Source organism: Mobula hypostoma, chromosome 1 (assembly GCF_963921235.1).
Source record: "Mobula hypostoma chromosome 1, sMobHyp1.1, whole genome shotgun sequence".
Lineage (NCBI taxonomy): Eukaryota > Metazoa > Chordata > Chondrichthyes > Myliobatiformes > Myliobatidae > Mobula > Mobula hypostoma.
In genome coordinates, this window is record NC_086097.1 from 17885134 (window position 1) to 17904368 (window position 19235).

The 19235-nt window shown below is 41.0% G+C and overlaps 1 protein-coding gene across 4 annotated transcripts in view; it reads left to right on the forward strand.

Moving 5' to 3' along the window:
• Positions 1-19235, forward strand: part of LOC134344379 (latent-transforming growth factor beta-binding protein 2-like) — a 510939-nt gene that overhangs the window by 430128 nt on the left and 61576 nt on the right. For all 4 annotated transcript variants that reach the window (XM_063044071.1, XM_063044078.1, XM_063044088.1 and 1 more), the window contains 2 exons: positions 876-1001; positions 11052-11195. In XM_063044071.1, the coding sequence (XP_062900141.1) occupies positions 876-1001; positions 11052-11195 (270 nt within the window). The remainder of the gene's footprint in view (positions 1-875; positions 1002-11051; positions 11196-19235) is intronic.

A 19235-nucleotide genomic window follows, 5' to 3' on the forward strand; every position in this document is an offset into this window, starting at 1 on the left:
ACAGCAAGAATTAAAATGAGTGGTTGTGGCATCCGTTCATCTTGCGAGACCATGGTTCTTTGCCTGGAAGATCTCCAGGGCGCAGGTGCAGCAAGTCTTCCCTCTCCATGATACCGACGTTGTCCAAGGGAAGGGCAAGGGCCGATACACCTTGGCACCAGTGTCGTTGCAGGAGCTGCCAGAATGAGGTTGAAGGCAACGTCAGACTGCCTTAGGGACTCCAGCTCCAGATTTGGCCACAGGGTTTACTCCCAAAGCCTTTCCCATGAGTGGGTATGGCCACAAGGCAGCGGAGGTTTGAAATCAGAGTTTTCCTTCTCTTATATGGACTGCCTTCCCAGGCTGACGAGTTCTATCTACCTGAAGCACTGGTTTTAAGGTGCCAGGACCTGCCTTCGCCCCTTCTCCTGTCAGTAGAAACAGTGCCAAGGTTGTCAAGCCAAGGAGTGGTAGTGGGGACGAGCTCCCACTACCTAAAAGTGCTCCTCATGGCATACGCCTCAAATAGCCTCTGACAACCAAATCCAACTCCTGGCTTTCTCGTGTGGCTTAGCCTCTAAAATGAGCAGAAAGGTACAAAATTGAGAAATTTTTTGAAGTATGGTTTTATTCCAAATCATTACCATAAATAAGCTTTATGGCAATAACTTTTAAATCTGTATTCCCTTCTACTTAACTAATTTGTTGTATTGTTAACCATTATGTTGATCTGTGGGATATTGCCATCATTTCACTTACAAATAATATTATTATGACCTACTAGAGTTTGAAGTGTTTATTTCAACACTCCCAACAGTATATTCCACTGTATTTCATCATCACTTTGTCTTTATGAAATTGTACTATTAATTCCAGCTGTTTTGGATCTTTTGCAGACATTGATGAATGTGTGAATGCAACTATCTGTGGTACTCATGGGTATTGTGAAAATACAGATGGTTCATTTCGCTGTCTATGTGATCAGGGGTTTGAAGTTCCAGCAGGAGGGCAGGCATGTGTAGGTAAGAATGAAATGAAAATTTTACACTAAACTTCAGAATGTAAATTCCTGCAGTCCAATTAGTTTCTTTGTGACAAGTTGAAATTCCAATGGAGATATACAACTCTTTAATAACTAAACAGATTTCTATTTGGAAGGGATAGATGATATAGTTCTGATTAAATTTTTTGATAAATACTGGTGCCTTCTACTCTGTTGTGATCGAACCTGATATCCACTTGTCACTGTGCTACAAAATCACCATTACCAGACTTCTCAATCTAAATGCAACACAAATGCCCTGCGGACTCTGGTAAGCCAAAAGACGGTGGCGTGTACATTATGGTCAATTCTCGTTGGTGCTTCGATGTGGTGGTTATGTTGAACTCACGGTCCCCCGACTTGGAACACCTATCAATCAAATGCAGATCATTCTATTTGCCTCAGGTGTTCTCATCCATGATCCTGAAGGCAGCCTAATATACCACCAGTGGCTGACTGAAGCAAGCACTTGTGACACTGCATAATATTGTCTGCAGACAAGAAACAACCCATCCCAATGCATTTCAAATTATAGTCAGAGGCTTCAACCTGGCTTGTTTGAAGAAAATCCTGCCCAATTATTACCGGCATATAACCTGTAGCACTAGAGGTCTGAACACACTGCTACACAAAGATAAACAATGCCGACCATTCCTTACTCAGATTGCATTTTGGTAAATAAGATTGCCTGGCTGTCCTCCAACCAGCCTACGGGCAGAGCCTAAAAAGCAAGGCTCGGGAATTAGGACAATTCAGGGGTGCTTGTGGGAGGCAGAGGAACAGCTACAGGATTGCTTTGAGTCAGTGGACTGGGCCATGTTCAAACACTCATCTTGAGATTCGAATGAATACACCAGGGTTGTAACGGACTTCATTAGAACAGCTGGAGATGAGTGTGTCCCCACTACGTTGGGTGTTGTGCAATGATCTGGAGGTGATGAGAGCTTAACATTAAGGAACCCTTGGGGAACAATATGATCGAGTTCACATTGAAATTTGAGAGGGAAAAAGTAAAATCCAATCTGTCAGTATTTCAGTGGAATAAAGGAAATAAAATGGCATGAGAGGAAAACTGGCCGAAGTTGACTAGACAGGGACATTTGCTGGAAGGACAGCAGAGCAGTAATGGCTGGAGTTCCTGCGAAAAATGTGGGAAGTGCAAGACAGATATATTCCAGGAATGAAAGATTACTGTATGAGGAACGTCTAGCAGCTCTTGGACTGTATTCCCTGGAGTTCAGGAAAATGACGGGGATCTCATACAAACATTCTAAATTTTAAAAGGCTTGAACAGATTAGATATGGTAAAGTTATTTCCAATGGTAGGGGATTCTAGGACAAGAGGGCACGACTTCAGAATTGAAGGACATACTTTTAGAACTGAGATCCGGAGAAATTATTTCAATCAGAGGGTGGTAAATCTGTGGAATTTGTTGTCATGAGCGGCTGTGGAGGCCAAGCCATTGGGTGTATTTAAGGCAGAGATAGATAGGTTCTTGATTAGCCAGGGCATGAAAGGGTATGGGGTGAAAGCAGAGGAGTGGGGATGACTGGAAGAATTGGATCAACCCATGATTGAATGGTGGAGCAGACTTGAATGGCTGAATGGCCTACTTCTGCTCCTATATCTTATGGTCTTATTTATATTTGTATTTGCACCGTTTGTTGTCTTCTATGCTCTACTTGATCTTTCAGTTGTCCTGCTATAGTTACTATTAAATATATTTGCTGAGTATGCCCACAGAAAAATGACTGTCAGGGTTGTATGTGATGACATATACTGTATGTACTCTGATAAAATTTACTTTGAACTTTGAAATAGACGTCAGATCCACTGGGTGGTACTTATTCAGGTATATTATCTTGTTTTTCTTAGGTACTTAGATGATTGAATGTCCATAAAGTGACACTAGGCACAGGAGTATCTGTACATAAAGTGACTGACAGGAAATGATAAACTAGTGGTGTTGGAGGGGTGGGATGTGGAGAGGTGAATTAGTTGGTGGAGGTGTTGATCAGCCTTACTGATTGGGGAATGGAACTCTTTTTGAGTCTTGTAGTCCTGGCATGTATGCTAAGTAGCCTCCTCCCTGATGGGAGTGAGAGAAATAGTCCACAAGCAGGGTGGGTGGAATATTTCATGAGGTTGCTGGCCCTTTTCCGGCGCCTTTCTGGATATATGTCCTTGATGGTGGGTAAGCTTGTTCCAGTGATGAGTTGGGTAATTTTGACTGCCCGTTGTAGAGACTTCCTGTCTGCCGCAGTGCAGTTTCCATATCAAGCAATGATGATACTTGTCAGGATGCTCTCTATTGTGCATCTATCAAATGATGTGAGTATGGATGTGCAAAGTCCATTATATAATTTTCAATTCTCAGTATTGTCATCTTCATCACATGGTGAACTGAAATCAGCTATGGTCCATGATAGCTTTTCAAAGTTCAAAATAAATTTACTATCTAAGTACATATATGTTACCATAACAACCTTGAGATTCATTTTCTTCTGGGCATACTCAATAAATCTATAGAATAACCATAACGGAATCAATGAAAGACCACCCAACCTGGGCTTTCAACCAGAGTGCAGAAGACAACAAAGTGTGCAAATACGTAAAGAAAAATAATAACAGTAGTAAAAGATAAGTAAGTAAGCAATAAATATTGAGAATATGAGTTAAAGAGACAATACTCTCCGGAAAAGCAGTTTCTCTTCATCTCCATCCTAAATCTATTTGCTTGAATCTTGAGGCTATGTTCCCCGGTTCTAGTCTCACTCACCAGTGGAAACAACTTTGCCTCTATTTTATCTATCTCTTTCATAATTTTATATGTTTCTATAGTATCCACACTCATTCTTCTGAATTCCAACAAGTATAGTCCCAGGCAACTCAGTCTGTCCTCATAGGCTAACCCCCTCATCTCCAGAATCAACTTGGTGAACCTCTTCTGCAGCGCCTTTCCTGATAATTTCTCACCCCTCTGGGGAACCTAAGCATTTCTTTGTAGGCAAACTCTTATAAGTTCTTCCAGGCAGCAATGACTTATGACCTTGAGTTGTGCTACATTTTGTTGTAATTATTATGTTGTCCTTCACACATCAAAGTGATCTAAAATTTGATTTAGGGTGGTCTAAAATAGCACACCTGCATTGTGATCCTTTATCACTTACATGTTTGACTGATATTATTATGCTAAGTCCTTTAAACCTCAGTAAGAAAGAACATATTGCTTTGAACCTTTCACTGTGGAAAATGTCTGAATTTAGAATGGGACGAATGTAATTCTGCTGTGATTAAAACGAGAGCTAACATAAATTTTCCATTATTTGATTGGAAGTTTGACAATAATTATTTTAAATTGTTTGAATAAATTGAAACAAGAATACTCAGAAAGTTAGGTGGCATCTACATGTAGGAAGAAGAACAAGTTGACATTTCAGTTGAAGATTCTCTATCCAATACAAATATAGGTAACTTTAATAACCTATAGTATATTTTCTGAATTGATAATAGGTATTCCACTGATTTTTTTTCTCATTTCTTTAATCAAATTTATTGGCAATGCTGGTTTTAATGTGTGCTGAAATCAATATGAATATTTAACATACAAAAGTCAGGATTTATTTTACTCTCTAGTAACATATTAAAATTGTTGAAATGAAGTTTTATTGAATACAATTGCGACCTTCAAAGGATACCAAATTCATAAACCATATATTGTAATTATAGGTTTACTTTGACAGCCACATCTCTTCAGCACAGAAATATCACTGGAAATTTTGTCAGAATCATTGTATGTATTATGCAATGCATCTCTTAAAAAGCTACCTATTGAATATTTTACAAAGCTTTCATAAATAAATACATTTTGATATGGTATTTACAATCATTTATTAAACCCTGCTGAAGTATTAAGTGTCTTTTTTCTACAATTGGATTAAAGGTATTTTCTGAAATAATTCAAGTTCTTACATGTGTATAAGATATACATGAAAAAGGATAGAGAAGCATAAGGTAAATAGGAGGTAATGGGTGTTTGATACAACAGGGAAGTTTCATTCAGGTAGATAGTACACTAGTCACTGGCAGCCAACCAGAAAAGGCCCCTTTTATTCCCACTCACTGCCTCCTGCTTGTCAACTATTCCTCTATTCCTCTATACATGCCAGTATATTTCCTGTAACGCCACAGGATTTTATCTTGTTAAGCAGCCTCATGTGTGGCACCTTATCAAGTGCCTTTTGAAAATCCAGGTAAATGACATCCACTGCCTCTCCTTTGTCTGCCCTCGAAAAACTAACAGATTTATCAGGCAAGATTTTCCTTTACAGAAACCATGCTGACTTTGACTTATTTTATCATTAGTCTCCAAGTATCCCGAAACCTCAACCTTGAGAATAGACTTCAATACTTTCCCAAACATTGAGGTTAGACTAACTGGCCTATAATTTCCTTTCTTTTGCCTTCCTCCCTTAAAGAGTGGAATGACATTTGCAATTCTCCAGTCCTCCGGGACCATGCCGGAATCAAGTGATTCTTGAAAGATCATGACCAATGCAACTGTTATCTCTTCAGCAACTTCTGTCAGGACTCTGGAATGTAGTCCATCTGCTCCAAGTGATTTATCCACCTTAAGGCCTTTGAGTTTGCCTAGCACTTTTTCCTTTATAATAGTAACGGCACTCAATCCTGCTCCCTGACACTCATGGACCTCTGGCACACTGCCAATGTCTTCCACAGTGAAGGCTGATGCAAAGTACCCATTAGGTTCATCTTCCATTTTGGTGTCCCCCAATACTACCTCACCAGCATCATTTTCCAATGGTTCAATATCAACTCTCACCTCCCTTTTACTCTTTATATAACTGGAAAAAAAAACATTTAGTATTTTTGTTTTATATTATTGGCTAGTTTGCCTCATATTTCATTTTTTCCCTTTCAGAAAGCTTTTTTAGTTGACTTTTGTTGGATATTAAAAACTTCCCAATCATCCAACTTCCCACTCACTTTTGCTACATTATATGCTCCTTCCTTGGGTTTTACTTGCCTTGTCTGCCATGATTGCCTACTTCTTCTGTCAGACATATCTGTCCTGCACCTTGTGAATAATTCTCAGAAACTTCAGCTACCTCTGCTCTGCCATCAGCCCCACCAGTATCCTCCTCCAATCCACCTGGGCAAGCTCCTCTCTCATGCCTCTGTAATTCCCTTTATTCCATTGTGACAGTGATGCATCTGACTTGTGCTTCTCCCTCTAAAATTGCAATATGAATTCAATCATACTATGGTCACTGCCTCCTAAAGGTACTGTACCTTTATGTTCAGCTCCTTAATAAGATCTGGGTTATTACACAACACCCAAGCTAAGATGGCCTTTCCCCTAGTAAGCTCAAGCTGAAACTGCTCTAAAAAGCCATCTAGTAGGCATTCAACAAATTCCCTGTCTTGTAATCTGACACAAACTTGATTTTCCCAATCCCCTTGCATATTGAAGTCCCCCATTTCGATTGTGACATTACCTTTATTACATGCCTTTTCTAGCTCCCTTTGCAATCTCAACCCCACATCTTGGCTACTATTTGGAGGCCTATATATGATTCCCATAAACTTTCTGTTACCCTTGCAGTTTATTCCCATATTGTTTTTCTTTACCTATACAGCTTCTTAACTCCACTCACAAAGATTCAACATTCTCTGACCCTATGTCATCTCTTTTTAAAGATGTAATTCCATCTCTTACCAACAGAGCCACATCACTTTTCGTGATTTTTATTAACGACCTGGATGTGGGGGTAGAAGGGTGGGTTGGCAAGTTTGCAGACGACACAAAGGGTTGGTGGTGTTGTAGATAGTGTAGATGATTGTCAAAGATTGCAGAGAGACATTGATAGGATGCAGAAGTGGGCTGAGAAGTGGCAGATGGAGTTCAACCTGGAGAAGTGTGAGGTGGTACACTTTGGAAGGACAAACTCCAAGGCAGAGTACAAAGTAAATGGCAGGATACTTGGTAGTGTGGAGGAGCAGAGGGATCTTGGGGCACATGTCCACAGATCCCTGAAAGTTGCCTCACAGGTGGATAAGGTAGTTAAGAAAGCTTATGGGGTGTTAGCTTTCATAAGTCGAGGGATAGAGTTTAAGAGTCACGATGTAATGATGCAGCTCTATAAAACTCTGGTTAGGCCACACTTGGAGTACTGTGTCCAGTTCTGGTCACCTCACTATAGGAAGGATGTGGAGGCATTGGAAAGGGTACAGAGGAGATTTACCAGGATGCTACCTGGTTTAGAAAGTATGCATTATGATCAGAGATTAAGGGAGCTAGGACTCTATTCTTTGGAGAGAAGGAGGATGAGAGGAGACATAGAGGTGTACAAGATAATAAGAGGAATAGATAGAGTGGATAGCCAGCGCCTCTTCCCCAGGGCACCACTGCTCAATACAAGAGGACATGGCTTTAAGGTAAGGGGTGGGAAGGTCAAGGGGGATATTAGAGGAAGGTTTTTTACGCAGAGAGTGGTTGGTGCGTGGAATGCACTGCCTGAGTCAGTGGTGGAGGCAGATGCACTAGTGAAGTTTAAGAGACTACTAGACAGGTATATGGAGGAATTTAAGGTGGGGGCTTATATGGGAGGCAGTGTTTGAGGGTTGGCATTGTGGGCCTAAGGGCCTATACTATGCTGTACTATTCTATGTTCTATGTTCTATCACCGCCTATGCCTTCCTGCCTGTTCTTCCAATTGAAAGTTTATCTATGGCCGCCTTTCAGCCACGACTCAGTGACTTCCACAACGTCATACCGACCAATCTCTAATTGCGCAACGTGTTTGTCCACCGTATTCTGAATACTAAGCACATTTAAGTACAGCACCTTCAGCCTGCATTCTTCATCCTTTTGAATTTTGCCTCTGTGGTACACCGTAACTCTTTGCTCTGTCTGCGTTTGTACCCAGTCATTGGCTTGCCTTACATTCATGTTTCACCCATCATCTCCTTGTAAACCTGCTGGCTCATCCTTATCTTTATCATACTGCTTCCCAACCCCTACCATATTAGTTTAAATCACTCCCTACAGCTCTAGTAAACCTGTCTGAGAGAATATTGGTACCCCTCAGATTCAAGTACAACCCATCCCTTTTGTACAGGTACAAATGCACATTGCACGTTTAGACAGGGAAATAACGTAAAGATCTTTACTCCTCATGTTTGTGAAGGATGTAAGAAATAGTCAATTCAATTTATCTGTCCCAGAAGAGTTTCCAATTATCCAGAAATCTGAATCTCTGCCCCCCTGCTCCAATTCTTCAGCCATGCATTTATCTGCCACCTCATTCTATTCCTATCCTCACTGTTGTGTGGCGCAGGCAGCAATCCCGAGATTACTACCCTTAAGGTCCTGCTTCTCTGCCTCTTTCCTAAATTCCTGTATTCTGTTTTCTGAACCTCCTTCCTTTTTCTAACTAGGCCATTGGGACCAATATGTACCACAACCTCTGGCGACTCACCCTCCCTTTGCAGGATATTTTGGACACGTTCAGAAACATGGAAACTGGAACCTGAGAGGGAAACTACCATCCATGTTTTTTTTCACGTCCACAGAATGGCCTATCTGTCCCTCTAACTATAGAGTTCCCTATTACTGCTGCCATCTTCTTCAGTTTCCTACCCTTCTGAGCCACAGGGCCAGACACAGTGTCAGAGGCATGGCCGTTGTCGTTGTTTCCTCTAGTTAGGTTGTTCCCCCCAATAGTACTCAAATTGGAGTGCTTGTTATTGATGTTCTTCCTTCCCTTTCCTGACAGTCACCCACTTTTCTGCCTCCTATAGCTTTGGGATGACTACCTCCCTGTAACTCATGTCTGTCACCTCTTCACTGTTCCTAACAAACCTAAGGTCATTGAATTGCAGCTCCAGTTCCTTAATACGGTCCCTAAGGAGCTGCTTCTTGACGTACCTGGTGCAGATATGGCCATCAGAGTGGCTGGTAGTCTCCCAGAAATCCCACATCTGACATCCAAAACAGAACACTGGCTCTGTAGATGTAACCCCTATTCTCTCAAAAGTTAAATAAGAAATAAGGTATGAACCTACCTTCTTACCTTGCCTCCGCCTGTTCTTACTGAAGCCTGTTGAGCTAAAGTCACTCTGACTCAGACCACTCCAACAATGATGGCTCCACTAGATGGTACCCCTCGTTTATGGAGACTGGGGTTTTAAAGCTCTTTGCTGGACTTGTGCGGGAACGCTTCTACTGCGTCTGCACAGTGCTCCAATTGAAGATATCTTGGTCAAGTGCCCAGCAGTCTCACTACTTGCCTGCTACAATATCCTGGGTTAAGTTCCATCAATTCCTGAGGATTTATCCAACTTAATTTCGTAAAGAATCCCAACTCCTCTTCTTTCTTAATATCAAAATGCTTTAGAATATAAACATACTCCTCCCTGATCTTATCATTGTCTATGTCTTTCTCATTCATGATTATCAATGCAAAATAATTATTCAGAACCTTGCCCAGTACTCCACGCATAGATTCCCTCCTTTGTTCTTGAATGGACCCTTTCCCTAACTACACTACTACTTTTAATATATGCATAAAAATGCCGTGGTATACTTTTTCTGTCTACTTGCCAAGGATATTTTATGTCCCCTCTTGCTCCTCCTAATTCTTTGTTTAAATTCTTTCTTGCTTCTTTTATATTTCTTAAGAGCCTTGTCCAATTTCAGCTTTCTTAATCTTGCTCATTGTTTTTTTAAGCTCAGCTTAAAGTATGTCTTTTCATCCAATATTCCTGAATGTTCCATCCTCATTTTTCATCCTCATAGGAATGTGCTAGTCTGTAGCCCAACCATCCTGCCTTTAAAGGACTCCCACATGTCATATGTGGATCTATCTCTAAATAGCCACTCCCAACCCCTCACTTATTTCTGTCTAATACCTTTGTAATTAACATTTCTCTAATTCAGCAAAATGTCTTCGTCTTATCCTTATCTATATCTATCTTAAAACTTCCAGAATTATGATCATTCTTCCCAAAATACTCCCCCACAGAAACTTCACTTATCAGGCACAGCTCATATCCCAGATCTGTTACGGTTCCCCCTTTAGTTGGACTATCTACTTACAGACCTCTCTGCATAAAAGCGGTTTGAGTGATGGAAATACACATTTACAGAATTTATAAGTCACTTTTCATAGTTTTGGGATACAAAATAAAATTTGCCCTTACAGATTTGTGTATGGGTCTAGATGCATGCAAAAGTAGTGTGACTTTGCATTATGGACTATTTTCTTAGAACATCCCCATAAACACCACCCCACTGTAAAGTATGTGTCACCTGTATTGTTTCAAGAAACGCACCTGAATATACCTAATGAATTTTGCTCCATCTAAGACCCTGGCAAGAAGGGAATCTCAGTCAATATTGGGGAATTTAAAGTTACTACAAATATCCTGTTGTTTTAGCATCTTTCCATGATCTGCCTGCACGTCTGCTCTTCTAGATGCTGCTGATTTTAGAGAACCCCACCATGGTAACTGCACCTTTCTTATTTCTAGCAATGTGGCCTCAGTGGATGAGCCCTCTCGATATTCTCTCTAAATGCATTTGTGATATTCTCCATGATCAGTAAGAGAACTTTCCCATCTCTTTTACACCTTTCTCTATCACATCTGAAACATTTAAAACCTGGACCTTTGAGCTGCCATTCCTGATTTCTGAAGGACAAGATTTGGAGATGTTTCTGTAATTAAGTTCTGTGTAATGAATAGTTAATAGTTATGTAATGAAATGCATTGAATAAAATGTTTGATTCAGTTGTTGGTGTTTATTGGTCACCATTAATTAGTACAAAGAGTAATAAAGAGTTATAAATACAAGTATTATCAAACCTATTTTAATTTGCTCTTCTGTATTGGATTATTTATATTAGTGAGAAGTATGTAACAATGAAAGAAAAGCTAACAATATACTTAAGGGTAAAAGTATGTGAATATTTTAAGTAAAAATAAAACATGATATTTCTGCCTCAGATATTAATGAATGTGAGATGATGAATGGAGTCTGTGGAAGGGCTCTTTGTGAAAATGTGGAAGGCTCCTTCTTCTGTATCTGCATGGATGAGAATGAAGACTTTGATCCAACAAAAGGTCAATGTGTCCCTCGTGCAGCAATGGGTAAGTTTAAGTAAAATCTCCAGAAATATTGGGCTATTTAGCAGTAAATTTGAAAAGCAGAAATTGCATTGTAGATTTTTCTACAGTTCGTCCATGTTTCTGTTTCACCATTTATGGTGTTTTTGCTCTGGGCCAGTAAAATTAAACAAGCTTTAAACAAAGCACTAAATAATTACAAAGTTGCAACTGAAAATTTAAACATTGAGTTAAACCTTTCCAGAGTCTGATATTAATAGTGCTGCAGCATTATTCAGGAATCTGTTCTGAGGTCAGAGTTGTGGAGTAAGAACGGGATAACACCATTGTTATTGGTCTTTTAGGTAAAGGAATAGAAAGGTATATACGAGGGGTGATTGATAAGTTTGTGGCCTAAGGTAGAAGGCGATGAGTTATTAACTTCAAACTTTCTGCATTATCACTCAAAGAGTTAAACTGCACGTGCATGTAACGAGAGCGTCTTGGACCACCAGGTTGTCCACAGCAGGGGTGATTGATAAGTTTGTGGCCTAAGGTAGAGGGAGATGAGTTATACAGCTCTCATTACTTGCACGTGCAGTTCAGCTCTTTGAGTGAAAGTGCAGAAAGTTTGAAGTTAATAACTCATCTCCTTCTACCTTAGGCCACAAACTTATCAATCATCCCGGCTGTGGACCACTTCTGGAGGTCCAAGACACCGACCTCTACAAAGAAGGGATCCGTTTGCTCCATGACTGCTGGACTAAGTGTGTAAATGTAGGAAAAATAAATGTGCTAGGTTTTCTAAAATTGGCTCCTTCTACCTTAGGCCACAAACTTATCAATCACCCCTCGTATTTAGGTTTTCAGTTTGACACTAAGCATTGAGGAACATTGATAACTATATGTGAAAAGGCTAAATAAGTGGGTAAAATAAGGACAAATGTATATAATTCAGCAAGTGTAAGTGTGAGGGCAACAACTTCAGATCTCCAAAAGAGAAATCTGATTATCTTGCTACTCAATGCCACTATTATTAAAAGTTCCTAACATAGAAACATAGAAAATAGGTGCAGGAGTAGGCCATTCGGCCCTTCGAGCCTGCACCGCCATTTATTATGATCATGGCTGATCATCCAACTCAGAACCCCGCCCCAGCCTTCCCTCCATACCCCCTGACCCCTGTAGCCACAAGGGCCATATCTAACTCCCTCACTAGCTATAATGTTAGATATTTGAGAGAATAATTATCAGGGCCATGGGAAAGCAGGATAGATTTATCAAATTGTTTTGCCAGGGGCTGGTATTATAGCTGCAACAGTTCTGTAATTGTATAAAAATCTCCTCAATAATATCTCAATAACAATGCATAAATAAAAGCTGCATGAACATGTCAACTTGAGTGGTTGCATACACTGAAACATTTCAACTACCCTAACACAGCTAGCAAAGACAAGAAAATCTGCAGATGCTGTAAATCCAAGGCAAAACACACAAAATACTGGAGCAACTCAGCAGGTTAGGCAGCATCTATGAAAATGAATAAATGGTCGATGTTTCGGGCCAAGACTCGTCATTAGGACTGGAAAATCAGATGAGGTCAGAGTGAGGAGGTGGGAGGGGAGGAAGAAGAACAAGGTGATATGTGATAGGTGAAACTGGGAGAGGGCACCTTTTGTTTTTGGATGCTCTTATTAGTGACTTACAGAGATCATACAGTGGAGAAGTCAAACTCCACACATTGACATTGCATAGCAACATGTCCCTATGAGAAGCCATCAATTAAGACATGATAATATGCTGAACTGATCCATTGTTTCCTGAAAGATTCTTCCTCATTCTTTTCTTAAATTTGCACACTTCATTGTAAAAAAAATTTCTGTCAAGTTTATCATCTTTCAGTTGAACCATTAACTTAATTGATCAAGCACTCCCTTGATCAACCTTGGTCCATACAAGAATTATAGAGGTGGGGTGTGTGTCACTGTCCTTGACTTCTAAACAACATTTGACTGAGCATGGTATCAAGAAACCAGAGTGATAATCAGTTGTTATCAGTGCCAAGAGGCTGAAGGATGTTGGAAAATGATTGTGGTGTTTGGACGACAAATCCCAAGATGTCTCTGCAGAAGTTCCTCAGCAGAGTATTAAAAGCCCAATCATCTTCAATATTGGGTTCAATCTTCAAGCTCAATCTTGGGTTATCTGAAACCAGTACCTCTTCTTCTGATTCTAAAGCCTTTCCACTCTTCATAATGCACAAGTCAGAAGTGCGTTGGAATCTGGTTTGCTTGATTTGATGTGTGCAACTCAAGAAAGGAGCGCTGATGAGTCTTACAGCAAATGATTAGCCTACACTGGCATTGCTCCTCAACTCTTCCTATGCTACATCAACTACTGCATTGGTGCTGCTTCCTGCACCCATACTGAGCTCTTCGATTTCATCAATTTTGCCTCCAACTTCCACCCTGCGCTCAAATCTACTAAATCCATTTCCAACACCTACCTCCCCTTTCTCAATCTCTCTGTCTCCATCTACTCATACCTTTCACAAATCACTGACCTCCTCTACTGCCACGATGAAGCTACACTCAGGTTGGAGGTGCAATACATTATATTCCATATTGATAACTTCAAAACTGATGGCATGAACATTGATATCTCAAACTTCTGGTAATTGCCCTCCTCCCTCTTCTCCTTCACCATTCCCCATTCCTGTTTCCCTCTCTCACCGTATCTCCCTACATTACCATTACCTGCCTCTGGTGCTCCACCCACTTCCCTTTCTTTCATGGTCTTCTGTCCTCTCCTATCAGATTCCCCCTTCTCCTGCCCTTTATATCATTCAGCAATCAACTTCCCTGCTATTTTCTTCACCCCTCCCCCTCTCCTGGTTTCACCTATCACTAGCCACTGTGTACTTCTTCCTCCATTTCCCCTACCTTCTTACTTTCACTTCTCCCCTTCCTTTCCAGTCCTGATGAAGGGTGTCAGACAAAAATGTTGACTGCTTACTCTTTTAGACCATAAGATACAGGGGCAGAATTAAGCCATTTGGCTCATCAATCCATTTCATCATGGCTAATTAAAATTTTCCTCTCAGCCTAATGTCCTGCCTTCTCCCTGTATCCGTTCATGCCCTAACGAATCAAAAATCTATCAACTTCTGCCTTAAATATACATAAAGAGTTGCCTCCACAGGTGCCTGTGGTGAAGAATTCCACAGATTCACCACTCTCTGGCTAAAGAAATTCCTCCTCATTTCCGTTCTAAAAGGACGTCCCTCTATTCTGAGGCTGTATCCTCTGGACTTAAACACTTCCACCATAGGAAACATCCACTCTATCAAGGCCTTTCACCATTTGATAGGTTTCAATAAAGTCACCCCTCATTTTTATTAATTCCTGTGGATACAGGCCCAGAGCCACCAAACACTCTTCATATGAAATGCCATTCAACCTTGGAATTATTTTCAGATCAGCATCTAACTTGCTATTGAGCCCACATTTTCTTTGTGTGGCTGGTCCAGTTCAGTTTTTGGTTGGTCTGGTCCAGGAGTTGACTAATGGCCAGGTGCAGGGGACAGAGATGAGATCTAGTAATGGAAAAAGTATTGAATGTCATGTTCAGGAAGATAATTATGCCCTTGTTGGAAATGCTGTCTAGGCTAGTAAGACAAATAAATTATACATTGCGTGCAGATTGAATATTGTCTCAACATTACATTATTACTTTTATATTCTAGTCCTCTTGAAATGAATGCTAACATTGCATTTGCCATTATCACCACAGACTCAACCTGCAAATTAACCTTTAGGGAATCTTGCACAAGGTCTCTCAAGTCCCCTTGCACCTCAATTTTTTGTACTTTCTCTCCAGTTAGAAAATAGTCAACCCTTTCATTTCTTCTACCAAAGTGCATGACCAGACAATTCCCGACACAGTACTCTATCTGCCAATTCTTTGCCCATTGTCCTAATCTGTCTAAGTCCTTCTGTAGCCCCTCTACTTCCTCAAAACTACCTGCCCCTCCATCTATCTTCATATCATCTGCAACCTTTGCAACAAAGCTATCAATTCCATACTCCAAATCGTTGACATATAATGTAAAAAGACAGTCCCAATACAGATCCTTGTGGAACACCACTAATCACAGGCAGCCAGTCAGAAAAGGTGCCCTATGTTCCCACTCAGTGAATGCTTTATCCATGCTAGAATCTTTCCTGTAATACCATAGGTCTGTAGCTCATAGTTGTAAGGCCTTTTCCATAGATGCTAACTGGCCTGCTGAGTTCCTCCAGCATTTTGTGCTTGTTACTGTGAGAGATTAAGAGTCTACATTGCTTAAACTTTAATTATGTATACTTCTACTGCTTGCTAAGGAGGAAAACCTTGGGCTAATATTTAGTGCTGGGATCATGACTGAGATGGAGGTATGAGCATGATATCATCATGCAGTCACTGCAGTGTAAAAGTCTGGCTCGCGAAGCAACCATTGCAACACTCTAAACAATGCACCAAATGACCTGCCAGCCACAAATACACCTGCCCTCTTAACAACTTCTTTCACACTATCCAGGCTGCATACATTAGAGTCATGGAGAAGTACAGCAGAGAAAATGACCATCAGCCCATTTAGTGTGTGCCAAAACCATTTAAGCTGCCTACTCCTTGACCTGCACCAAGACCATAGCCCTCCATGTACCTATCCAAACCTCTCTTAAACATTGAAATCAGGCTCGCGTGGACCACTTGTGCGGTCAGCTCATTCCACACTCTCACGACCCTCTGAGTGAAGATGTTTCCCCCACGTTCCCCTTAAAATTCTCACCTTTCACCCTTAAGCCATGATCTCTGGTTGTAGTCCCACCCAGCCTCAGTGGAAAAAGCCTATCTATACCACACATAATTTTGTACAGCTTGAGAAAATTTCCTCTCAATCTTCTACATTCTATAGAATAACCTATTGAAGCTTTCCGTATAACTCAGTTCCTCTAGACCTGGCATTCTTAACATTCTTAACATGTAGTCAAAGTATCATACATTATGCAAGCTGGCCCTTTGATCCATTGAGAGAAGACTGAAAATTAGCACCTAATAACATTCCCCACATTCCCATCAGCATCACCCATGATTTACTATTCACCAACACACCAGAGGAAGTTTATTGTAAATTAATCTACATAGCCATGTGTCTTTGAGAGATAAGTGAAAATGAGAGCACCTGGAGGAATCCAACTGCCCTTCTGTCTTTACTAAGCTCTACTCCATTCTTGGCTCCCAGTGAGAGGGGTCCTTGGGTATTTGGAAGTTGATTGTCTTCAACAGCACTGAACAGGACTTATATCAATACTGCATCCCTGAAATCATTCCACTGCTATCTTAGAGCATGTTTATTCCTAATTATTCACAGTTCTGATGAAAGATCACCAACTAGAAATGTGAACTCTATTTCTCCAAAACTGTCTCCTGATCTGCTCAGTGTTTCCACCTTTTCTTCCTATTGTTACAGAATTCCAGCATCCATGTTTCCAAATAATAATTTCAACAAAGGAAAAATATGTAATCAACACAATTATTTAATTATCCAGCTCATTACGATGGAACACACACCATAGAGCAGTACAGCACAGGATGTGGTACACCATGATCAATCTAACTCTTCCTTGTAACATGACCCTCCATTTTTCTTATACCATTGTGCTGATCTGAGAGTCTCCTAAATGGTTCTGTGGTATCAGCCACTACCACTAACCCTGGCAGTGCATTCCAGGCATCTATTACTGTGTTTTAAAAAAAACTGCTATAACTGCATCAATACGTTGGGACCAGGTTAGTTTCTCAGAGATCTTGACACCCAGGAACTTGAAACTGCTCCTTCTTTCCACTTCTGATCCCTCTATGAGGATTGGTATGTGTTCCTTCGTCTTACCCTTCTGAAGTCCACAATCAGCTTTTTCGTCTTACTGACGTTGAGTGCCAGGCTTTTGCTGTGACACATCTGCCCTAAACTTTCCTCCATTCACCTTAGATGGATGTTAGCTGCCCAGGAAAAATGATGCTGGCTGACCACACTAACTCTACTTCTCATAAACTTACACACCTGTAGCAAGACAAATCTTACCCTCCTTCACACCAAAGAGAAAGGCTCTAGCTTGTTCAACACTTCCTCTTAAGATTACGTTAAATCATTACAAAGAGGTGACATAGGGTCAGAAGCTGTTGAGTCATTATGGATAAAGCTAAGGAACTTCAAGAGTAAAAAGACCCTGACGGGGATTGTATACAGACCCCCAAACAGTAGTAATGAGGTAGTTTACAAATTACAATGGGAGATAGAAAATGCATGCCAAAAATGCAATGTTATGATAGTCATGGGTGGGGGGGTGGATTTCAATATGCAGGTAGATTGGGAAAATCAGGTTGGTGCTGGGTTCCAGGAGGGAGAATTTCTAGTGTGCCTATGAGATGACTTTTTAGAGCAAATCAAGGTTGAGCCCACGAGGAGATCAGCTGTTCTGGATTGGGTGTAACGCAATGAACCAGAATTGATTTAAAGTAAAAGAACTCTTAAGGGCAAGTGTTCATAATATGATAAAATTTACCCAAAAATTTGAGAAGGAGAGGCTAAAGTCAGATGTATCAGTATTACAATGGAGTAAAGGGAATTACAGAGATATGAAAGAGGAACTGGCCAAAATTGACTGGAAAAGAACACTGGCAGGGATGACAGCAGAGCGGCAATGGCTGGAATTTCTGGAAGCAATTTGGGATGCTCGGGATACATATATCTCAAAGAGGAAGAAGTATTCTAAAGGCAAGATGACACAACCGTGTCTCACAAGAGAAGTCAAAGCCAACATTAAAGCCAAAGAGAGGGCATATAATAGAGCAAAAATTACTGGAAGTTAAAGAATTGGGAAGCTTTTTAAAAACAACAGAAGGCAACTAAAAAGTCATTAATGTAAAGATAGAAACATAGAAACATAGAGAATAGGTGCAGGAGTAGGCCATTCGGCCCTTCGAGCCTGCACCGCCATTTATTATGATCATGGCTGATCATCCAACTCAGAACCCAGCCTTCCCTCCATACCCCCTGACCCCTGTAGCCACAAGGGCCATATCTAACTCCCTCTTAAACATAGCCAATGAACTGGCCTCAACAGTTTGCTGTGGCAGAGAATTCCACAGATTCACCACTCTCTGTGTGAAGAAGTTTTTCCTAATCTCGGTCCTAAAAGTCTTCCCCTCTATCCTCAAACTGTGACCCCTCGTTCTGGACCTCCCCAACATCGGGAACAATCTTCCCGCATCTAGCCTGTCCAATCCCTTTAGGATCTTATACGTTTCGATCAGATCCCCCCTCAATCTTCTAAATTCCAACGAGTACAAGCCCAGTTCATCCAGTCTTTCTTCATATGAAAGACCTGCCATCCCAGGAATCAATCTGGTGAACCTTCTTTGTAGTCAGATTAGGAGACCAAAACTGCACACAATACTCCAGGTGTGGTCTCACCAAGGCCTTGTACAACTGCAGTGGTACCTCCCTGCTCCGGTACTCGAATCCTCTCGCTATAAATGCCAGCATACCGTTCGCTTTTTTCACCGCCTGCTGTACCTGCATGCCCACTTTCAATGACTGGTGTATAATGACACCCTGGTCTCGTTGCACCTCCCCTTTTCCTAATCGGCCACCATTCAGATAATAATCTGTTTTCCTATTTTTGCCACCAAAGTGGATAACTTCACATTTATCCACATTAAATTGCATCTGCCATGAGTTTGCCCACTCACCCAACCTATCCAAGTCACCCTGCATCCTCTTAGCATCCTCCTCACTGCTAACACTGCCACCCAGCTTTGTGTCATCCGCAAACTTGGAGATGCTGCATTTAATTCCCTCATCCAAGTCATTAATATATATTGTAAACAACTGGGGTCCCAGCACTGAGCCTTGCGGTACCCCACTAGTTACCGCCTGCCATTCTGAAAAGGTCCCGTTTATTCCCACTCTTTGCTTCCTGTCTGCTAACCAATTCTCCACCCACACCAATACCTTACCCCCAATACCGTGTGCTTTAAGTT